Below are 24,437 nucleotides of genomic sequence, written 5' to 3' on the forward strand. Positions count from 1 at the left end.
TCCTTCCATCTGGATTACTCACTCCCAAGATATACACACAGCTCACTTTCTCCCTTCATTCAAATATCTGCTTAAATCTCACCTTATCAGGGAGGTCTTCCCTGACTTGCCTGTATAAAATTCCACCCTATCCCTCTGTTCCCTTATATAGTTTTAAGTTTCTTCACAGCACTCATCATCATTAACACAATTAATAAACAAGACATAAATATTGTGTTTATTTATTTTGTGTACCATCTCCCTTGACCAAAATGTAAGCTCTTTGAGGACAGGGACGTTGTTCCGTGCACTGCAGAATCCCCAGCATCTAGAACAGTGCTTGGCACATAGTAGATGGTGGTGGTGGTGTTGTTGCTGTTGTTGTTTGAGATGAAGGCTCGCTCTGTTGCCCAGGCTAGAGTGCAGTGGCATAATCTCGGCTCACTGCAACCTCCACTTCCTGGGTTCAAGCGATTCTCCTGCCTCAGCCTCCCAAGTAGCTGGGACTATAGGCACGCATCACCATGCCTGGCTAATTTTTGTGTTTTTGTAGAGATGGGGTTTCACCATATTGGTCAGGCTGGTCTCGAACTCCTGACCTCAAGTGATCCACCCGCCTCGACCTCCCAAAGCACTGGGATTACAGGCGTGAGCCAGCATGCGCAGCCTTGTAGTACATGTTTAATGCATATGTGTCCCTTTATTCCCCTTTAATCAGCCCAATACTACTAAGCTGCTTTTTAGCAGAATGTTACTGACAGTGTGTGTAGCAGGAGTCAAAGGGGCCATCTCCTAGAACCACAGAGTTCTGGATCTAAGAAGGACTATAGAATTCACAGTGAGAGAATCCTATTCACTATTCTCTTCCCATTATTAATGCCTCTGAAACCAACAGTGATATGTGGGACACCATGGGGAACTAGACCCTGAAGCTCACACTTCAGGCTTCACACTTGTGACTGAAGTGGCTTTGTGAACGTATTTTTAATTATTTGGTGAATGAACAGACTGTATCTAATGACCCATGGGTCACAATCTGTGCCTTCGAGGAGACGCCAGTGATGGGGGACATGCATAGAGACACAAAACCAAGGTGGGCCAAGTGCTTTAATGGGGGAAGAGGAGGAAGCTATTCTATTTACTCAAGTGGTCAGAACAACTTCCCAAGGGAAGAGGCAGGGAGCTCTCCTTAAGGATTAGAAGGGTTCTGCAGGTAGAGAAGAGAGGAGGTTACAGATAGAGGAAAGAGGAACTGCAGGGAAAGGAAATGATGAGCTGACTGGTCAGCAAGAGGCCAGTGTGGCTGCTGAGCCAGGGTGTGGAATGTGTGAGAAGGCCATGTGGGGCTGGACCTTGAATGACATGCTGGGGACTGTCACTGTCCTCCTGTCTGTAACAAAGGGACAGTCACATGTTTGAGCAAAAGCCATGATCTACTCTGTTTAAAAATATTGGTAACAGGGATAAGGTTATTCAGAAGAATAAATGCTGCCCTTTTCTGGGCACAGACCATGTGCCAGGCACATTATATGCATCTTCTTACTTCATCTTCCCAAAAAGCTTCCAAGGTAACTGTTATTCCCCTCACTAATAAGGTAGCACAGTTGCCTACCAGCTTTGAAGATGCTCAAGGTCACGCAGATCATAAGATGAAATCAAGATTCATAGTCTCGATTTCCAAAACCCAAAGCCTGTAGTTTTCAGCCTGAGCCAGTGGTTGCCTAACTAGATGGTGGAGAGGGCCCATGAGGAGCTGCTCACATTAGAATCTCTGAGGAGTTGTTATAAAATAATACAGATTCCCAGACTCCATCTCTGGCAATGCTTACTCTCCCAGTCTGGCCAGAGGCCCCTAAATCTGTTCTTTTTAAAGCTCTTCAAGAGACTCATGCACATCTAGAAGTAGGAGCCACTGTCCTTTGCCTTGCTGAAAGAGGGATCAGACATGGGGACACTGGAGACAAGCAAGCAAGAGAGAACAGTGTTTCACTGGTACACAAATGAGGTTGTGAAAGTGTGAGTTAAGATAACACTGGTGCAAATGCAGATGTGAAGGTGAGTTGATGGTCTCAGAGATTCAAAAGAGAATTGACAAGACTGGTTTACAAAGCGAATGGAAGGAGGGACCCTGAGCGACTGAGAGATTGAGATGCTACTACACAAATAAAGGATGCAGGTGATGGAACATTTCTGGACAGTTCCTCTCCTATGTCAACAGGCTAAATCCCACAGCTGCATTCTCTAGGGACCCTCTGAGCTTTAGCAAAGAAAAATTTGGTAATTCACCAATCTCACAACCAACAAAGAACAATCTCAGCCAGGGGCGACTTGGAGGAGGGAAGAGGGAAGGTAAACCCCAGACGCGAGGGACTGCCACCTCTCTCTCCTGGCCCCTCGGCAGCAGACATCATTATTTGATGACTTATTTCTCAATGAGCAGGTCTCAGAATCTGCAAACCCCTGTTCTATGCTGTTCCAAACAACAGAAGTTGGCAAGTAGGCACAGAAGCCTATTTGCCATCTGGGTTACCTAGCTGGCTATAAAGATAATGAGATGACAATCAATGACCATGGCAGCCATAAAAAAATAGGCCCAATCTCTTCTCTTAGCTTCAAATGAGAGCCTGCCCATCATTTTCAAGGTTAGCTATAGCAGAACAAACATCCATGAAAAAAATCTCTGAGGTAGAGTTTAATATAACTGAAATTTATCACATAATCTGAAAACGTTCCTTCTTGAATTTTCCTTGTTCAACAAACACATTTCACAAGTCACATGCAATAATGCATGTCAATTCTTGGGTGGTCTGTGAGCTGAGAAGTGATGTGATGGAATTGCTTCTGCAGCAATGTCCCACATATGTGCCAGGAATTCCCAGCCCCGGGCCCTCTGCCACACACCAGAGAATTCTTAGCACCAGAGTAAGCTGTTTGGCAGGGGTGGCAGTCACTGGGGAACATGGAGGTAGAGCTCCCTAACTCCCCAAGAAACCCAAAGCAGATTGAGAAATTGAGAGCTCACTGACAGACTGTTTTACTTTTTCTTCAGTAAGAAAACTTGACTCACTCTGGGAACAGAATCAGACTGCTAATGGGTGAAAGCCCACAGCCTGGGTGGCCTTGAAGCCCAGACCAGCTCCACCAGCTCCTAAGAGATCCAGCAGGGATGGCTTCTAACAGTCTACTTCTTTCTTTCTAAGGAGGGTATATGGACCCAGGAGCTGAATCCAGCCACTTGGCCATGACACTGAGCCAGTATGACCCTGTTCACTGCTCATGTCATCCCAGTTTTCATGGGAAAACCTTATGCGCAGGGAATTATAGGTACTTTAGATGTTTTCTTTGGCTCAAATTCACCCTCCAGCCTGCCATGGGAAGGCCTTGCCTTGCTAACAGAATGTCAAGTCTTTTCTTTTTTTTTTTTTTTGAGATGGGGTTTCGCACTTGTTGCCCAGGCTGGAGTGCAATGGCACGATCTCGGCTAACCGCAACTTCCACCTCCCAGGTTCAAGGATTCTCCTGCCTCAGCCTCCTGAGTATCTGGGATTACAGGCATGCACCACCATGACCGGCTAATTTTGTATTTTCAGTAGAGACAGGGTTTCTTCATATTGGTCAGGCTGGTCTCGAACTCCCAACCTCAGGTGATCTGCCTGCCTTGGCCTCCCAAAGTGCTGGGATTACAGGTGTGAGCCACCGCACCCAGCCAGAACGTCAAGTCTTAATGGGGATTTAATTATCTTGTCTAATGGCACTGAGAAAAACCTCTAGGAGGAGATGACAGTTGCCCACACACTGAGGGGTTTCAGGCATAAGTGTGTATAAGAGAAACCTGTGGGGTTTGATACATTGCACATCCCCCCACTTTTCTGATCCAGAGATCTGTGGTAGGGCTGAGGAATAATTATCATAAATATTCTTCCCAAGTGATTCTGATGCTGGGATTCTGTAGATCAGGGTTCTGAGGCTCTAAACTTCATATCTGTAAAACAGGCACAAGCTATGCCTGCGTGACCTGCTGCCCAGGGGAGCCTCCAGGGAGAGCTGTCAGCCACTGCATCTGCTGCCTAATTGGCACTTGGCCTCTTAAGAAAGAAAATCTTTCAGAGCATAATCATGGTGGTTGGCTTTTGAACTTGCCTGCTCGAGGCAAAAAGTTTATACAGTTCTGGCTTAACGTTTAGAATGTAGCTTTATTATTATTTTTAAGTGAACGTGAAAGTAGCTTTTCTTTTACAGCATTGAAACCAAAGCTTTCTCAGTGACTTCATCAATGTTTCTTGTGTTCAGTCTTGAGACTTAAGAATTAGCTGCAGATGTATGGTACTTTGGGACAAGATTATTCTATGGAAACAGTTCAGTGAGCCATGAAGTTAGCTTCTAAGAAAAGCAAAGGAGCAGAGAGGGCAGGGACTTAAAGGCCATCATGTGGCATCATGGTTCCTTGAGTCAACAGCGATCTTATCCATCTTTGTGGCCCAACTCTAAGCACAGTGTCTGGCTTAAGGCAGAGACTTAATATGCATTTGTTGAATGAAGGAGTGAAATTAATGAACACTATAATTTATATAAAATATTGAGAGAGCTGATTTCTTACTCTTACTCTTCTAAATTTCTTAGCCAGATATTTATGGTTGCCTTCCCAGCATCCATTTTCATCTTCCTGCTTCCAATATTACTCCAAATTTTCCAATCATGTTATACAGGGTTATATGGGGTTGATCCTTTCCTGAATTCCAGTGGTGAGTCTTGATTAGTTTAGGGCAGTCAGCACATCCCTGACCACAGTGATAGAGTCAGAAATGGGTAACCTAGGTCAATTAGGACTGAGACTCAATTCTGAGACTTTGTTAGATGTGTCAAGAAAGCAGACTGTCCCTTTGCCTGTTGCTTTTGGATAAGGAAGCCACTGCCCTGATATTGTTGATAGTTACAGGGGGATCCCAAGGGAAGAACATATTAAGAGTAGAGTCAAATCTAGGAAAGCAGAGCCAAGAAAGGAAGAAATATACATTGGATTTTGGTAATGTCATTTGAGTTGCTGGAACAGTCATGTCTGAAGTCAGTGCCTCTGGACTTTTGGCTTAAGTCAATCAATGTGATTGAGAGTAGTATTCTGTTGCTTGCAGCCAAGAATAAAACTCAGAAACCGCTTCTTAAAATGAATCATTAGAAATGGACTAATTTTCTTTTCTTTTTAAATTAAAGTTTTTTAGAGACAGGGTCTCGCTGTTGCACAGGCTGGAGTGCAATGGTATGATCATAGCTCCCTATAGCCTCAAACTCCTGGGCTCAAGTGATGCTCCCACCTTAGCCTTTTCGAGTAGCTAGGACTACAAGGCATGCCACCATGCCTGGTTAAGACAAATTTTCTTGTAGGAATAATGCCATACTTGGGGCTAGTGCTTCATAACAAGAATCTGACATTAAATAAGTCAAAGTTATGGACAAAAAAGGTCAACGAAAACAAGGATATAGCTACTTACTTGTCTAATCATTGCAAATAATAAATTTTTAAACCAAGTCCTATGCTATGGCAAAAAATATACTGTATCTAGTAAATATATGACAGAATTGATAGTACCGAAAACTGCTAGAGTTTAAAAAAGTGTGTGATGGAAGAATATGGATTCCATACATGATATGATAATGAGTTAGACATCAGTATCTAAAATTAACCTCTCAAAGGATAATCTGTGAACATTTCAAAGAGAAAGGCTTAGAAATTCCTGGGGTTCAGAACGGGTTTACCAACAGTTTGTTTAAAATAAGACAAATTCAATATTCTGATAGCTTTGTTGGACTTTCATATCAGGAAAATGATACCATTTTAGCATACTTGGATTTTTTAAAAAGCATCTCATGAAGGCCCTCAGATTCCTTCTCCTAGTCATCCTTCAAGACCCACATGCAAATTTGACTTCTATAGTCTTCTTTCCCAGGAGATAGAAGAGTAGCATTTTGTTACCAGAATTCATTTGCATTTTAAGTTTATTGGTTTACATCTGTCTTCTTGACTAGACTGTACATTGGAGGAAAGTATAAGCCACACTTTATTCATTGTTGATTTCTAACACTTATCCTCTGACATTTAGAATGTATTTGCTGAAAGATTAAATGAATGGATGATATTCTTGGGAAAAACATGGAGTAGCATGAGCTTGATAATTCATATGTGGTCTAACACCCAAACTCAAATAATTCATGGATCCAGGATGACCAAAAGAGAATTCTTCCTCACTGGTGGTCTGTAGGGCTTTGGTCAACACGTTTTTGATGCCATGGATGGCATACTCCCCTCACTTTCAGAGATCTACATCACTAGATGCTCTCAAATGGAGCCTGGATGACTATTAGTTGGATATAATAAAGAGGAACTTTTGCAAGTAAAGTTTTATGATTATATAGAAAATTTTTTTTAAAACACAACTTGGTTACATCCAAAAATCAAACTTAAAACCAATACAGAAGGGTTAAAATTGATATTGTTAACATTAAGTAGCAAAGATTTTCCAGCTTCCTCAAGACATAGAAGTACTTTTAAGACACGTTATCGGGTGGCCCAAGGTCTCTTAAAAGAAGGCAAAATGAATTTCAGCCAATGCTATCTTTTCGCTTCAGCAAAGCTCTCTGTGGTGGCATTCTCTCAACAAATATTTATTGGGTCATTAATGTATGCAAGGCCGTGTGTGAGCCAGTGTGCAAAGCACAGGAAGCCATGGAACACCCAATGCCTCTCACTACAGATATTCTGTTGATTTACTGTCAGAGCTCTTCACACTCCATTAGGAAACAAACAAACAAAAACATCCAATTACTAAGTCATTAGCACGGCCTTTCAAAATAGAAGATCGGAATGCAGAGCATTAGACTGGAAGGGCCCTTAGAGACCCAGCACAGCCCCATTATTTCACAGATGGAAGAACGGACTTATGTAACGAAGAACAAGGTGCCTCTGTATGTGCTGACAAGGAGAGATAAAAACAAGATGTTTGTGAAGTGAAACAAGCAAGCTGAAAGACATAGCGTAAAGCCATTTTTACACAACAACAACGAAAATGCCTAACATGAAGCACGTGCTTTTAAACAATCAGAAGGATCTGCCTCCCCAAATTCACAGAGTTCAGCAACTGGCAAAGGGGAGAGTGAACTGGAATATGGGGTGGGGAATTTGTGGATGTTGGAAATTTTTACTCTCAGTTTTACATATTTCCCTAACGTCTGTCTTTTATGTAGCTTTGTATTGCTTTTGTAACAAATACATACATATATATTTATGTGTGTGTGTGTGGCTGTGTGTATGTATATGTTATATATCGATATATAATATGTGTGTATGTGTGTGTGTATACATGCACTTATGTATATATAAGATTTTGAATAGAATGGACAAGTCTTGGACACACGCAGGCTGTGGGTTCCACTCAGAACGCTACCCCACTACTTTCTGTGAATACTTCACCAAGTTACTTAGCCTCCCTGAGCCATAGTTTCCTTACATGTGAAATAGAGATAATAACAGTCCCCATAGGCCTGGTATGGTGGCTGATGCCTGAAATCCCAGCAATTTGGGAGGCCAAGGTTGGTGGATTGTCTCAGTTCAGGGGTTCAAAACCACCCTGGGCAACATGGCAAAACCCATCTCTAATAAAAATAGAAAAAATTATCTGGGTGTGGTGGCGTCTGTAACAGTCCCACATACTTGGGAGGCTGAGGGTGTAGGATCACCTGAGCCCGGGAGGTGGAGGTTGCAGTGAGCTGAGATTGCACCACTGCACACCAGCCTGGGTGACAGAGCGAGACCCTGTCTCAAAAAAATAAATAAAAAAAAAATGGTACCCATCTTTGAGAGCTATGGTAAGAATCCAGGACTTGGCTGCTTGGTGCGGTGGCCAGCACAGGGCAGGTTCTTGATGGGGAGTGGTAACCCTGGCAGCTTTATTAGGAATGCTAATGACGATGGCAGAAGTGGAGCCTGAGCCAGGACCTGCGTCCCCTGGCTCTGGACACAGTGGGCTCCTCCTACCACAGTCCTGCCCTCTCTCACTGGGGAGTTCCCGAGTCAAGCATATAATACTAAGGAAAGAGAAGACAAGACTTAGGTGATGACAGCCACCTGCCTTCATGAGGGGAGCTAGGCGGGTGACTGATGATCAGGCAGGATCTGTTTCTAAGAGTCACCCTTGGTGACCAAACATGGTTCTTTACTATCTGTTCATTTTTCAGTGGTTGATGTCACATAATATTTTATCCTTAGAATGATTGGCCAAAAACATAATTCACAGAAATCAACACATTCTCACTTGCTAATCAACGGTATAAAAAAATAAATAAAAATAAAGCCCCAAACTGAAAGGCAGAGAGTCAGAAAGTCCACCTGTCTTCCAAGCATTTCTGAAATGGGCCACAGCTGGTTCTTGGAGCCCCTGGTAAGAGGAGGAGGCTCAGTTAATCCTCTCTGACTAATCTTTTTCCTCAGTGGAAAGAAAGATTTGAGTTTTCAACGCTGTGAGGTGGGAACACTTGTGTGCACCACATCGCTGGCAAGAATTGTTCAAAAAGGCTGGTCTGCTAAAGACTTCTGGGGAGATTTTCATTTCAGGTACTCACGGTATGATTTCCATATTGGAGGCTGGTATTCTTCAGCATCTAGAATAAAAAAAAAAGAAATCCATCATCAGTCTGAACGTCAAGCTGTCAACGTGTGTCTTCTCTGGAGGAACAACAGTCTGTCTGCAGTACTTGCATGTGGGTCTCGGGGGGACTCTCTTCTCATTGAGGGGGCAGTTCCAGGCACAGGGGAGGGGATGTGCATGGAAACCTTGTGGACTCAGCACCACTTTCTTCAGCTCATGTACTGTGGCAGATCAATTGCTTAACAATTTTCATAGAGCCCAGTAAATCAAAAAAGATTTTTAAAGCAATTAACTTGATTGTACCCTCTAGTAATCCTTTCAAATGGTATTTACTTAACTTGGCATAGTAAACATATAATTTATCTCACAGTTTCCAATCAGACCTTTAGCCCATTTATTAAGACTTGAGGGCAAGACGCAAAGCGGCAAGTATGTGGTATTAAATCTGTAGAGTTGTGCAACTCAACCAACTGAACTCCTAAAATACTCGATCTGACAGCAGAGACACTGATGATTCCATTGGAATTGCATTATCTCCTTGAATTAACTCCAATGTGTGACTTAGAAAATTTCCACAAACCTCTCAGCAATCAGAAATGTCAGACTGACAGAGTTACAACAAAGTGGAGAGGCTGAAATTGTTATTCATCCATCTAGGAAACAGACAATGAGAGAAAACCTGCTTGTTCAGTCAACTCAACCATCCCAATGCTGACAGCTGAATTTATAATTCTGATGCAGTTGTTAGAGTCCTCCTGCACTCACAGCTATAAGGCCTTGGGAAACCATGCTCTAACTCAAATAGGAGAAAAAAAAATCCTTTTTTGCCAAACTACAGAATGTTGATGTGGGGGAACCTTGAGAGTTTTCTAGTTCAGCACCTTTAGATATGGAAACTCTGTTCTCGTCATCCTCTACCTCTGGTGCACCACACAGCCTGCCCTTAGACTACCCTTGTCCTTGTGTTCCTGTCCTGTTAAACGTTTCTTGAGACGGAGTCTCATTCTGTTACCCAGGCTGGAGTGCAGTGGCATGATCTCGGTTCACTGCAACCTTCACATCCTGGGTTCAAGCAATCCTCCTGCCTTAGCCTCCCGAGTAGCTGGGATTACAGGTGCGTGTCACCACACCCAGCCAATTTTTCATATTTTTGGTAAAGGTGGGGTTTCGCCATGTTGGCCAGGCTGGTCTTGAACTCCTGACCTCAAGTGATCCACCTGCCTCGGCCTCCTGAAGTGCTGGGATTACAGGCAGGAGCCACTGCACCCGGCTCCATTAGACTTTTCTGACCTCATTCATGAAGTAAGGTGGTTTGAGGATGTTTTTCCACCTGAGAAACAAATAGGCTCTTCATAAATAAAAACTAATTCAAGGGTAGTATTCTTCCCCAAATCCTACTCACTTGTGCAGCTTAAATTGAATTCTTTCACAATTATTACCTTGCTCTCTGGGGCCCACCATATCACAGTGCTCAACTAAATGTCTCTCATGCTCATTTCATACAAACAAATTTGTGTTGTTAGGACTGAATTGTCAAGAACCTACAAAGGGATAGTCGGCCACCTAGGCACACACACAGTCAGTGCATTAGTGATGGTTTACCATGTTATTCAAACTGGGTTTTGCTAAATCAATGTGTTCATTAACTCTGAATATTTTTGTCAAAGTAAGAGAACAGTGTCTTATAATAGTAAGACTTTAACCCAACCAATTAATTTCATCCCATAGGTGACATAAATCAATTTCAATGGGTTAACATGAGTGTTTGTTTATAAAGAGCATTCAAATAAAATTAACCAAGTTGCTGAGTTTACAAAACAAATTCTAGTCCCATTCATACAATGCCCCCTCATCAGAAATGCCAGGCCCTTTGTTTTTGCTTTTTGCTTTTTTGTTTTGTTTGTTTGTTTGTTTTTTGAGACAGTCTCACTCTGTTGCTCAGGCTGAAGTGCAGTGGCATGATCTTGGCTCACTGCAACCTCCGCCGCCTAGGTTCAGGCAATTCTCCTGCCTTAGCCTCCCAAGTAGCTGGGATTACAGGTATGTGCCACCACACCCAGCTAATTTTTGTATTTTTAGTAGAGATGGGGTTTCACCATATTGGCCAGGCTGCTCTTGAATTCCTGACCTCAAGTGATCAACCTGCCTCAGCCTCCCCAAGTGCTGGCATTACAGGCATGAGCCAACGTGCCCCGGTTCTCTATGATAAAATGTTGAAGGCATCTTCAAAAATATTTTTTCAAAGACAAATAGATACACACATACACATACACACACACACACACACACACACACACGATAGATTACACAAAAATGCAAATCCCTGAGATGCCACCTACTCAAAGCTGTAATGTCTTGTTATTTTGGATGAGGTTTATTCTATGAGGCAAGCACAACCTCCAGACCAAGAAGTGGTCAAACAAGTTCAGTATCTAGAGCACCACCTTCTATATACTCAGGGAAGGTCTCAAGACAGAAGATGAAGTTCCCTTTCTGAAGGTCTTTAGTATAGTCCAGATGCTCCACTTGGATCTGCTAAGGTCTTCTTACCTAAAGTCAGAAGTTCAGCTAAGGAGACCTCTAGCTGTCCATTTCAGTCTTGTTGTTCTGTGGAAACCCTACAGTTTTGTTTCGTCTGAAACGCTGGCCCCTAAGTTAATACTCCTTTAGGCTGTGGGCTACATAAACAACCTAGTCCGTTTCAGATGCTCCTTGTTGGCAACATAACCTAGAGGAAGAAATCTGCCTGCAGAGACTGAAGATCACAACACTTCCTAGTGTAAAATCCTCCAAGGCCTTCCCCGCACGTGGAATAAAATCCAGGCATCCTACTGTGGCCCATGGGTCCTGCATCATCGGGAGCCTGCCCACCTCTTTGACTCCACTGCAGACATTTTTCCCTTTTCTCATTTATCATCCAACTACACTGGCTTTCTATCTGTTCCTAGAACAAGCCAAGCTCTTTTGAGTCCTTGACCTTTGCTCTGATGGACTCTGCAGGTAAAATGCCCTCCAATAGTTCGCTGCATGGCTCACTGGCTCCATCGCATAGGGCTCAGCTTGATGTCACCAGCCAGGGGCTTTCCCTGCCAAGATCCTGTAAAGTGACCTTCCCTCTGCCCCAGTCACTCTCCTCACAGAGAGCTGATTTTTCTTCATAGCACTATGGCCCTCTGAAATTATTTATTGATTTATTGGTTTGTTATGACTGGTCTCATCCTCTACTAGCCAAACTCCATAAAAGCAGGAATTTTGCTTCATTCGCTTCTGTGTCACCAGCCTTTAGATGGGTGCCTGGTGCATAACAGGCATTCAAAACAAAACAAAACAAACGTGTTAAATGAATGAATGAACTCTCAGGGTTCAAATCCTATCTCTGACAACTAATGGCTGGATAATTCAAAGGAGGTTATCTAGCTTCGTTTTTAAAGAACCTCCCAATGCTCATCTTTGTAAAACAGAAAAAATAAAAGTACCTAACTCATGACCTATCTCTTAGGGGCATTGTGGGAATTTTTTTTTTTTTTTTGAGATGGAGTCTTGCTCCGTTGCCCAGGCTAGAGTGCAATGGCACAATCTTGGCTCACCGCAACCTCTGTCTCCCAGGTTCAAGTGATTCTCCTGCCTCAGCCTCCCGAGTAGCTGGGATCACAAGTGTCCACCGCCACACCGGGCTAATTTTTGTATTTTTAGTAGAGACGGGGTTTCACCATCTTGGCCAGGCTGGTCTCAAACTCCTGACCTTGTGATATACCCGCCTCAGCCTCCCAAAGTGCTGGGATTACAGGCATGAGCCACTGCGACCGGCCGCATTGTGGGAATTAAATGAGATAGTGTATATGAAATTATTGGGACAACATCCTGTCAAATTTTTATATTTTTCTGCAAGTTCTCAGTAGAGCCCCACTAATGTCGTTGTTGTTATTGTTACATCACTCTGCCCTGATTCTTCCCAGGTGAGCCCATGCTGTTGTCTTCTCTCTCTTGACTGCAGCCAATGACTGTCTCTATTCTTGCCCCCAGATCTGCAGCCTGTCATTAAGTTTCAGGGCTGTTGTCATGGAAGGTTTTTCTTTCCCATAAAAGAATTCATAGTGAGGGGCCATTTGTCATGCTTCAGTGGAACAACTATAATTACCTTGGCCTTAGAAATATGTTTCACAAACCACGAAAGCACACTGTTAGGAGGCCTTGGTCAAACGTCAGAGCACAAAATATTTTTAATATGTTGAAACCAATCTTTAGTGCCTCCAACTTTGCCCAACCAACACATACACGTATTTGCCCTAATTTCAAACAATACTTTTCAAAGATCAACTTGAGTCTTGGATAGACTGACACTTAAAAAAAAATAGGTTTTCAAGGTCATTTAGTTCACTTTGTCATTTGGCAAATGAGGAAAATGAAATGCAGAATGATTAAGTGGTTACCTCAAGGTCATAAAACAAGTCAGAGGCAGAGGCGAGAGCTTTGTCTTCTAGAGCTCTGACACATCATTCATCCTTACCAGGCAGTCCCCCCTAATTTACATATATTGAAATCAAGAAAACAAAATTATTATATGTTATATATGTTACTTCAATTCTTGTGAGGCTTAAAAGAAAAAACAAAATAAAGAAAGAAAATTAGTGGTGTGAAAAATTGTCATTAAGCCAAATGGTAGAACATATTCCATCTGTGCACACACTCCCATTGCATAAAGTCCAGGAGACACAAAGTACTGGAAATACTGACAAGATAAAGCATAATGCCTTTTGAAAATGTATTATTTTGTTAAACATTTTGAAGAAATAAGGAAAGGGGAGGAAGGAGAACAAGAAGCCCCGTATTAATTAAAAAAAAAAAAAAAATCTATCCTTGAACTCAGAAGACAGTTACACATTTTTAGAAAGGAACAATGAATTACAAAGATCAGAGAGGCTTAGAAGACTTTGACTAATATGTATCTAACCTTTAAAAAACATGTCAACCTTTTGACTCAGCAATTCTGTTCATGGGAATCTAGCCTAAGGGAGTAATTGAACGCATGTACAAAGATATACATGAACAAGATGTTCATCGCTGTGCTATGTGTAAGAGTAAACCTAAAAGCACAGAAAGAAGGGAGTGGTTAAATAATTATCATAGACTTAGTCATGAAAATGACAGTTTGGGTTACAGCTTTGTGGTTGAGAGCATAGCCTCTGGAACTAGACTGCTTAGGTTTAAAACCCAGCTCTGTCACTTACTAGCTGTGAGACCTTAACCAAGTTATCTTCTCTGTCTGTACCTCAGTTTTTAAAATCTATACAAGGAGAGTAATATCATCACCCAACATATAGCATTGTCATGAGCACTGGATCAGTTAATATTTATAATGCTTAGTCTGCAAACAAAAAATCACAAATATGTTTTATTTCATGAAAGCCATGTGCAGGAGAAAGCTGCAAAAGAAGAGACTAACAGAACAACAACAACAACAAAAGAGAGATTACTCCAGATAAAGAGTGACATCAAAAAAATTCCTACTGAAGGATGGACGTAAGATAAATCAGGAGAAAAAATAAAATACAATGTGTAGTCTCATGCCTGGCATATGGTAAATGCTATACTAGCTGTTATTATCTACGTTTAATGATAAGAAACTATTTATGCTACATTGTTAAGTATTAACAAATCAGGTTATAAAATAATTTATTAAATATTATCTCATTTTTAATAAAAAATTAATATTCATATACATAGAAATTATCAAGTAGGCAATAAACCCAATTATTAAGGCTTGCTATACCTGATAGTAAAAATGCAGGTGATTTCTACTTTTTCTTCTTTTGCTTACTTGTATTTTACAATTTTCTGTACATATTGCTTATATAAAAATTAAAAATAATGAGAAATAAATTTGTAGGAGTGCTAGTTTTTTTTTTTAAAGTACACTGACTAAACAAATCACCACCTCAAAAATAAAGTAGATGTAAAAAGACCCAACAAAAATAACTGTTGTAATAGCACATACAGCATGTACAGTATTCGTGCAGGAAGAGCTAGGAGTGAGACAAAAGACAGTTACTTTTGCAGCAAAAGGCCATGTCTGATTCCCTTGGCCCTCTTTTAAAAATTCTGTGAAACAAATATCAATGAGTAATTCTAAGCAGCCTGGGAAACAGGTGTCTCCTCTCATGAAAGGATGGGGAGGGAGGGGGGAAGATACAGATGCTTAGAAAATGATCAAAACCTTTAAAAGATGGGTAATAAGACCACTGAAATAATCCATAAAGATTCTGAACATGTTAAGAAGAGGAAAGAAAAACGGGTTAAAGGGGCCTGGAAGTGCAGGTTAAAACTCGAAAGCCACCTTAAGAAAACCTTATGTGCTAAAGGTAACTAAACCCCAAAAAGATGATGCTGCTGTTCTGGTCTTTGAGGGAAAACAAAGAATTCTGGGATTAGCCCACAGAAAGCTTCTCAATGTCTGAGAAAGACTAGGGGACAACCGGGACAATAGGGAATAGGTGGCATAAAAGTGCATCTTTCTGGATCAAGAGCACAGCAAAAATAAAGTAATACCTCTGTTGTTTCCACTGAACTTTAAAGTAATACACCATTGCTGAAAAACAGAAAAAGTCCAATAATTTAAAAATGTATACTGCAGAAAGTTCCCAACCTGTGGGGGAAAAAAAGGCACCATTAAGAGATTTGTGTGAATCCTTCCAGATTTTGTTCTGTGAATAGCTGGAATAAAAATTTACAAAAATGGTTTCATACCATACATACTGTTCTGCAATTTGCTGTTTGAATTTCATGATATTGCTTCAGCATCTGTCCATGTCAGTACACATAGATCTATGTTATTTTCTTTTTACAACTGTTGCTTGGACTTCCATTACATGAGTATAGCAAAATATACTTAATTCATTTATGTTATAATTTCTAATTGATGGACATTTAGACTATTTTCCACTTTGGGCTATGATATGGTTTGGGTCTGTGTCAATTCAAGTCTCATCTTGAAAACTGTAATCCGTACGTGTTGAGGGAGGGACCCCGGTAGGAGGTGATTGGATCATGGGGGTGGTTTCCCCCATGTTGTTCTCATGATAGTGAGTGAGTTTTCACGAGATTTGATGGTTTAAAAGCAGCACTTCTTTCTTTGCTCTCTCTCTTCCTTGCCACCTTATGAAGAAGGTGCCTGCTTCCCCTCCACCTTCCGCCATGATTGTAAGTTTCCTGAGGCCTCCCCAACCATGCAGATCTGTGAGTCAATTACACCTGTTTCCTTCATAAATTACCCAGTCTCAGGCATTCTTTACAGCAGTGTGGAAATGGACTAATACAGGCTACTGTAAACAATGCCACACTGATACAGGTGCAGTATAGATTCGGGAAAGTTGAACTGCTGGGTAAAGGGTCTGTGCATTTTTTATTTTAAAATGGCCTTCAAAACAAGTCAAGTCAATTGAAACTCTCAGCAATGGGTACAAGAATGCCCATTTCCCCATACCCTCCCTCACCAACACTGGGCTGTTATCAATATGCTCTTAATTTTTGATGCCTCAAGACTCAGTTAGAAAACTCACAGATGAGACTAAGAATGCATTTGCAGGGAAGCAAACGGAGACACAGAACGCTCCTGGAAGAGAACCTGTGGAAACATATGGCCATGGAGTGCAGGGAACATACGTGAATCCACACGTTTGGGTGGCAGCAGCTGGAAGGCTGTATTCTTCCAGGCATTTTTAGCTCCAGAAATATGTTGATTTGATGGAATCACCTGAGGAGCAAGTGTAAAGGAATTTGGAGACTGATTAATGGAGAAAAATTAAAGAACACATGTGCTCCACTTGGCTAAGTGACAACTGAAGAGGAAATACCTGCAAACATCCGGGAGAGCCAGATTCCTTCACTTGGCTCAGTGGAGGATGACTAGACTCATAGAAAAACACAGGCAGAGGCTTTGGAAAATGAGAGGAGTCAAAGCTTCACCGATGTAGAGAATGATCTATCAAGGAAGTTGAAGATGACCTATTTTCTTAGAACATTTCAAATAAAGCTTTGTATATGGCATCAGTAGATCATTTATGAAACAGAGAGGAGAAGGACTGGGTTTCTCCCTCTGCCATCCTCTCTCCCAGAAAAGCCAGATCTGTGCTGTCACTTTTGATTTATTGATGCAAACATTTGTAAATGGGCTGCAGTAGGCTTTTTCCAGGGAAGTTGGGTGAAAACAGGCTTTTCAATCAGGCATGGAACAGCCTCACAATGAGACGACAGTTCAGAATTTGTTGGGTGATTAGCTTAATGGGCCCAGAATGGGTTGGGATCCAAACGAAAGCAAACAACAACAGCAGGAGTGGGATGTTGTGTCTGTGCACACGCTGCAATATGTCTTCGACACATACATTATGCCCACGCTTGAGTCCTTAGCAGTATGGCCTCACCGACAGAGTGTATGGCCTCTAGCTATGATCTTGTCAGGCCAGCATGGTCAAATGGTGCCAGGCCTGAGCTGCGAGACTACGTGGAGATCATCCTAACCGCTGTAAAACACCCAGATCTGAAGGCTGTTAGAGAGCTGGCTTGCTAATGCTTGTCCCCTGTGCAGGTTCCCTGCATTCCCCCGAGAAATTAGACATCCACGTATTCTCTTTGGAAACTCTGCTTGGGTAAGGGATGAAGGCCTGCTGTCGGTCTGACTACGAATCTCATATCAGGGATTTTTCTGTTTGAGTCCTACTTGCAGAGAATAGTTAGTAAGACAAATTCCAGGAATTATTGCTGCACTCTGAGGCCGGGCCCCAAAAACAAGGGAAGTAAGTGATTTTCTGAAGATGATGAAGCCATGGAGGTCCTTGGCCTGGAGTCTGTGGTCACTAGAGGGCACCGGGGCCACATGGAGCTTCTGTCTTGAGCCACTTATTCTGTGCACAGAGGCATAATGAGATTCTCCCATTCAACAGGTACTTATTGGATAAATGCAACAAGCCAGTTCTTGGGCACAATACGGTGAACAGGTAGAGAGGGCTTATGAAACTCTGTACGATCTGGCCCCTGACCACCTCTCCCTGGTCATCGCATTTCTCTCTCCTCCCACCACTCTGGCTTTTCTTTTGCTCCATCAAGACCATACCAGTCTTAGGGATGTCACACAGTCTCTTCCCTCTCTCCTGCACATTACTGGCTTCCTTATCATGGTATCTCAGCTTAAATGCTCTGGCTCCTCAGAGATATCTTCCTGGACCCGACAACCTAAAGCATTTCCCCAGATACTCTCTTCAATTCTTTGTAAAGCCTTTTCACCATCCGAAATGTTTTGCTGTGTGGTTGTATATTTCTTTAAGTTTTGTCTTCCTGTGCTAGACAGACAGCACTGTGAGAGTAGGAACCTCATTGATCTTGTCCTCCAATGTGTGGGTCACCCTTAGCCTGTTGGGTACTTTTTGTGCATTAGAAAAAGCTGTCTTTTTCAGGCAGGGGTATAGCTTGGCAATTAGCACCTGTGTGTAGAGATGTTTCCTCTGAGGGGCACAGCCCCAAGCCAGAGCATGTGGCCTGGCGAGGGGAGCCCAGGCTGTGTTCAGCCCCCACTCGCCCTCTCAGCTAGGCACAAATGGCCCAACTGAAGTGGCCATGACTGCTGCAAACCAGGACACAGCAGGTACTCAAAGTGTTAGACAAGTAAAAGACAGAAACTCAAAACTTGCATTCTTTTGAGGGCCCCAAACAAATAACAAGGCAACTGTAACATAGCAAGAGGATGCATACAGGGAGCATTGATGGTGGTAGGACTCCTCAGCCTTTGGAAGGCTGCATGGGCCAGGGGCAGTCAGGCTCTTCCCACACCCTGATGGATCACCTCTGCTTTGAGTAGTCCTGTTCAGCGTCCTTCAAGAGCAGTTTCAGAGGAGTGAAATCTAACAGCAAGGCCTAAAGTCCCCAAAGACAAAGAGAAGAGTAAGCTCTGTTGCCACAGCACATGGAGCCCAGTCAAGCAGGTGGGCTATTGCCTGGACATCTACTACAGAAGCCCACAGTAAGGAGTGTCTTTGTGGATGAATGGGCTCTTGGAGGATACACAGGCTGAGGTGTGGCCTATGGGAACCACAGGCAAGACAGGACATGGCACTGAGAGCCAGAAGTGGCTCAGCTTGCTGGCTGAAACAGGCTCTGATGTGTCTAGGTGGGTGGCCAGAGGGTGTTTTGGAGGGATGAGGGATTATATTAAAGAAGTAAGTAGGGGCCAGATAATTAAGCATTTTACAACCATGCTAAGGACTTACCTCTTCTAGAGGGCAGGGAAATGCAAGCAGGGATAATACAGAGTCCAGATTGTATTTGAGAAGGATCATTGCAGTTGAGAGAGAAAGTGGACTAGAGGATGAGAAGATGGGAGAAAGAGAAGAGGCAGTGAGACCAATCAAGGGACTGGCCAGTAACCGAGGAAGGTGACACTAATGATCTGAACTTGAATGGTGGCAGTGGCGAAGGAGAAAATGGGATGGATGTGAAGGACATGGAGAAGACAGAATCTACAGGACTTGATGATAAACTGGATACGGACAGGGAAGGAAAGGAGGGAACATGACTTCTTGTTTGGGCAGAGGAAGATGAATGGTTTTTGGCTTAAGCATCTTGATGGGTAGTGTTGCCATTCACAGAAAGGGGCAGACCAGAGGAGAAGCAGGCCTGGCAGATGGCAAGGCTCTCAGCTTTTGCTGCTGGAAAGCGATGGCTGAGGAATGGCCAAGTGAACATCTCTAAGAGACCTGCAGTTCAGAAAAGAGGCCTGGACTGGAGATCCAGGAATGGAAACCCCAGCATACATACGGCAGCTGTAGCCACTAAAGTAGACACATGACACAGGGGGAACGTGAGAGTGGGGGAGGGAGGCCTTTGACAGAGCCCGTGAGGAGCACCAGTACTGAAGGGATGAGAAGAAGAGGGAAAGAGGCAGAGACCAGAGCGATAGGAGGGAAACCCCAAGATGGGGTGACACGAAAGGCAAAGCACAAGACATTTAAAAAGGGGGAAGTGGTTAACAGAGGCGGCAGCTGCTCCAGTGAGATACGTGTGGGGAGAGCTGTTGCTGCAGCAACATGGGGGTTTCTAATGACCTTGCAATGGGGTATGGGAGGAAGCCACAGGCAAGTGATGTGAAGGGCAAGTAGAAATTGAGAAAATAGAGCTTGTAAGAGGGAGGTTTGATGGAGAAATGAAACCAAATGGTGGCAATACAGGGAGACAAGGGGTTGAGGGAGAGAAAAGACACAGGAGCTTCAATTCGGTTATCATCATCATTACCTTTGCCAAACCACTGGCCATGTCCCTGGTCTCCCTCTCTCCCAAGGCACTCTCCCCACTTGCTGGTACAAAGTGCAGATTTCTCACAGCCGGATGGAGATGCTTTCCTGGTGGACAATTACCTCTTTTATTATTCACACACTTCCTCCCCTGCTATTTCTTTGGAGACAACCTCACCACCACTACTTCTATTCAACCTAGAGGCCTGTCTCTCCTCCCCAGACATTCTGCCTTCCAGTATCTCCCTGCCTCTTTACAAATTATTTTCATCAAAGGAATGTTTTCCTGGCCTTCTTCCAGAAGAAGCCCTTTGGGGTATTCATTTATTCGTCCAACAAATATTTACCCAGAGCTTACGCCCTAATTGGCACAAAACAGTGCACTAGACATGGGTGCAGATATAAAGGCAAGATGCAGAATATAACCATAGGAATCAGTTAGGAGAAGAAATAAGACATCAACTTATTCATTCATTCAATGAGCACTAACTGCCTGCCTGCTGGGTATCCAGCCCTTGGCCACATGTACACATCACCATAACACAAGGTAGAAAGTGGAGTGTTATAAGATCAGGGCAAGATTAGACCTAAAGTGCTGCTGGAATGGAGGGAGAAGATTATTTTAATCAGTTATTTCTTAATAGTTATTCCTTTATTCATCCCCTTCCTGAAGAGGTTAGCTCTTAGAGAAGGAGGCAATTTCGATGTATCCCCAGTCAGCTCTCCATTCTTGCCATTTAGAAGAGCCAGCATTTTCTCCTACTATAACGATATATTTTTTGGTGCATCTTGAGTTCACTGTGGGCATTTGTGTCTCTTCTGATATACAATGGTTGTGGCAGTGATAGACAAACCTCTCATTAAAGCAACCCATAGATCATGGCCCTGGCACTTTTATTCCTGGCAAGCCAAGAAAGATTTTTTTGGCCATAGTATATTCGGAGTCAAATAGTCCTGAAGCAGAGATGGAAGAGAAGGTGGAGTCTTCCTTCAGTGGAAGGAAAGGAATTTTTAAGTGCCCGCTTATTCCAGATTCTGGGATAGGTCCCTTCCATACATTATCTGGGATCTTTACAACTTTCCTGAATCATCTCTCCATCCATTCATCTGTTCGTCCATCCATCTAACCATCCAGCCATCCAACCATCCACCCATCCGTCTACCCATCCATTCTTCCAGCAAATACTTATGTGCCAGGCACTGTACCACAGGATAAAGATACAGCTGTGACCAAGGTAGGTCCAGTCACTGCTTTCAAGGTGCCTTCAGTCCAGCAACGAAGGCAAACGAACATCAAACAAGTGATTGTAAGAAACTACAAAAAGTGTTATGAGAGACAAAGTTTAGGGTGCCCAGGAAGCATGGAGCAGAAACATCCCTGAAGGTATGTGTTTTTATCTCTTAGAAATGAGGGAACTAAAAGAGATTATAGTCACTTTCCCAAGGTCACATGGTTGGTGAAAAAGTAGAATTCAAATCCAGATCTGTTTGGCTCTGGAGTCCCTTGATTTTTATCCCTATGACCCTAGTCCCATAGGGGGAATCAGCAGTACAGAAGCTAAAGTGAAATTTTCAGTTCTTTCTTATGTCTGGTCTGCTTCAATGATAGAACATGGTTTAAACATTGTAGAAAACAGCACTAGAGAATTAGAAAAAAACTCATGACATTATTTAATTTTCTGCCACCTTTTAGAACAAATAAAGTAAAATCTCACTGAGATGCCCCCCTCCCTCTCTCCCTCCCATCCTTCTCTCCTCCGTCCCTCTTTCTGTCCCTCCCTGTTCCTCCTCAAAGACCCTCTGCATATCAGGTACTACGTGCAACTCTTCCCCAGATTTCATTATCAGTAGAGATACTATTGATCTCTATTCACAGAGATACAGTGCTCAGTGCTGGCCTGGCAACAAATGGGCTCTCTGACCTAGCAGAGTCATTTCTCGTAACTGGCACCGTTCATAACAATTGGTGCGGTTAATATAATTGTAGTAATTCATATCAAGAATGGGCATGTCGGCAGCCAGTCACTCTGGCCCATGCTTGTTACATCCTTGTTTGTCTTACAGGCTGAAAACAGAGCCTGCTGCAGTGGAACTGGACTATCAGAGGGCCACCGGCTTTACCTCCACACGTGAAGGAGGGAGCTCCAGAGAGGGGGAAAGCAAGGAACCACAGAAGGATGAGAACAAGGCAGAACACCGTGCTCTCATCAATAACCAAGCAGAAGCCTGAAAGATGACAGTGGGTTTCTTGCCCCAGCTCCACTCCCAGTTCTGGGTGATTTTGGGCTATTCCCTCAACCTTGACCCACATGGGCCTCAATTTTCCCATCTGTGAATATAGAGACGGGGCTAGACACTCAGTAAGCACTCTCCTGGTTGGAAGCTCCAAGACACTTTCAATTCTCAGTCTCCTAGCAGCTGCATTCTCCCTACCCAGACCCTGTGATTGAAGCTGTTCGGCGTGACTCAAAGCTCAAAGGCAGCATGTGGGTGCCAACAGTTGTGGTGAACCCATCCTTCCTTCCTTAAGGAAACAAGTGCACCCTTTATGTGCCAGGGAATTACCTACATGTCCCATATATGTGCTGATAATTAGTCTAAATGAGGACATGCTTTATGACAAAATACACTCCTGGTCTGGGAGGGAAACTCAGGAGGTGAACTCCTGTCCTCTATCTTGTCCTGTATTTTCCCACTGGGGAGGTGGGAGCAATTTGTCTCTTGGCTGTGTGCCAGCTCTTAGGAGCACTGTCCAGGTGGTACACAGTTGCCTTCCTGGTGGTCTAGCTCTGCAGCACCTGGAGGACAGGTAAACCTGCTTAATTTGGGGGCTCAGTGGTTAGCAAGCACACCTGGCTAATACCTTCCTGCCTGCCCTTACTAATGAAAGTGCCACTTTAGCCTGGGCCTGCTCTGCAATGCTTGATTTCTGTTTGTTCAGAACAGGGCTGCTGAATATTGAGGCCCCCCAAGCAACCTCCCGCAGAAGGCAGTGTGCATTTTCCTGATGAGATCTTCCCCCAAAAGAGTTCTGAATATAAAAACTTTTCACAACATAAAGGAAATGGTCAGATATTTACTCATAATACTTAATTCAAATAGGTATATAAACCTGAATTCATTAATTCAGTTATTTGTACAAATTAAAACTCATGCTTAAAATAACACACAAATTTAGAAATACTGCTTTCTTCAACTCACATTTCATGGAACAACTTTAATTTTTCTATGTGTATGACAAATGATTTTTAGTCATCTAAGACATTTTTCCCACAGCACATCATGCTTGCTTGTTCCTTAATCTATTGAAAGAAAAAAAATTGTAAAGTCCCTGTCCAATGCTGCCACTGGACATTTTATCCACTCACAGTCACACTTTCACATTATATAAGAACAGCTGGCTTTTATTCATTTTGAAGGTGGTCTCCACAACATAGCCATATTATTACATTGCTATATTGGCATATATATTATATTGTTATATACAGTACTGTTATTATTATTATTTTTTGAGACAGAGTTTCATTCTTGTCACCCAGGCTGGAGTGCAGTGGTGCAATCCTGGCTCACTGCAACCACCACCTCCAGGGTTCAAGTGATTCTCCTGCCTCAGCCTCCCAAGTAGCTGGGATTACTGGCGTGTGCCACCACACCTGGCTGATTTTTATATTTTTAGTAGAGACAGGGTTTCACCATGTTGGCCAGGCTGGTCTTGAACTCCTGACCTCAGATGATCCACCTGCCTCAGCCTCCCACAATGCTGGGATTATAGGCGTGAGCCACTGCGCCCAGCCAGCATTGTTATAATATGGCTAACAACAACAAAAAAATTGTTATATTGCTTTTTAAAGTGATCTTTAAAAATCTGCTATGGAATACTATGAAGGCACAAAAAGGAATGAGGTGGCTAATATGGAAAGCTCTCCAAGATGTTAAATTTTAAAAATGAGGCAGAGCTTGGGGTTTCAGTACATGAAACAGGTCTGGAAGAGACTGCCAAGGGCTGAGGTTGTGTCTGTCTGCAGAGGAGATCTTCGAGGCTGAAGGTCAGGAGAGGTAGGGAGATTTGGTTTTCACTTATATCCTTTTATATCATTTACATTAAAAAAAAAAAAAGTGTAGCAAACTTTTTAAAAGGTTGTTTACAATTACATTTAGCACTTGCTATATAAATATGCCTAGGTTAAATTTCTTAGCTTCCTTTTTTAAAAATGATTAAGAGACCACTACAAAGGTCCAAAACTATCACTGATTAAGATCATTTCAAGTCTATTGTGACTTTTCCAGAATGTTATTGAGGGTTCAAAATAAATTAACTGAGTAATCCAATGGCATGACAGGCTTTGTATAAAATAAAATCTAAGATAACATTCCTTTTGTGAAAGATAATTTTGACAGATATCATGTAGTTATCTTAGCCTTTATTAATAGCCTTTCATTACGTTAAGTTGTTAGATGTTCTGCATGCAGTGTCTTATTTAATACTCACAACCAGGGCTGGGTGCGGTGGCTCATGCCTGTAATCTCGGCACTTTGGGAGGCTGAG

The 24,437-nt window shown here is 42.7% G+C and overlaps 1 protein-coding gene across 4 annotated transcripts in view; it reads right to left on the minus strand.

The window, feature by feature from the left end:
* CHN2 (chimerin 2) overlaps nt 1-24,437 on the minus strand; it is a 313,814-nt gene that overhangs the window by 149,817 nt on the left and 139,560 nt on the right. For all 4 annotated transcript variants that reach the window (XM_025378590.1, XM_025378588.1, XM_025378587.1 and 1 more), the window contains one exon: nt 8,590-8,628. In XM_025378590.1, coding sequence (XP_025234375.1) covers nt 8,590-8,628 — 39 coding nt within the window. The remainder of the gene's footprint in view (nt 1-8,589; nt 8,629-24,437) is intronic.

This window comes from Theropithecus gelada, chromosome 3 (assembly GCF_003255815.1).
Source record: "Theropithecus gelada isolate Dixy chromosome 3, Tgel_1.0, whole genome shotgun sequence".
NCBI classification, from domain to species: domain Eukaryota; kingdom Metazoa; phylum Chordata; class Mammalia; order Primates; family Cercopithecidae; genus Theropithecus; species Theropithecus gelada.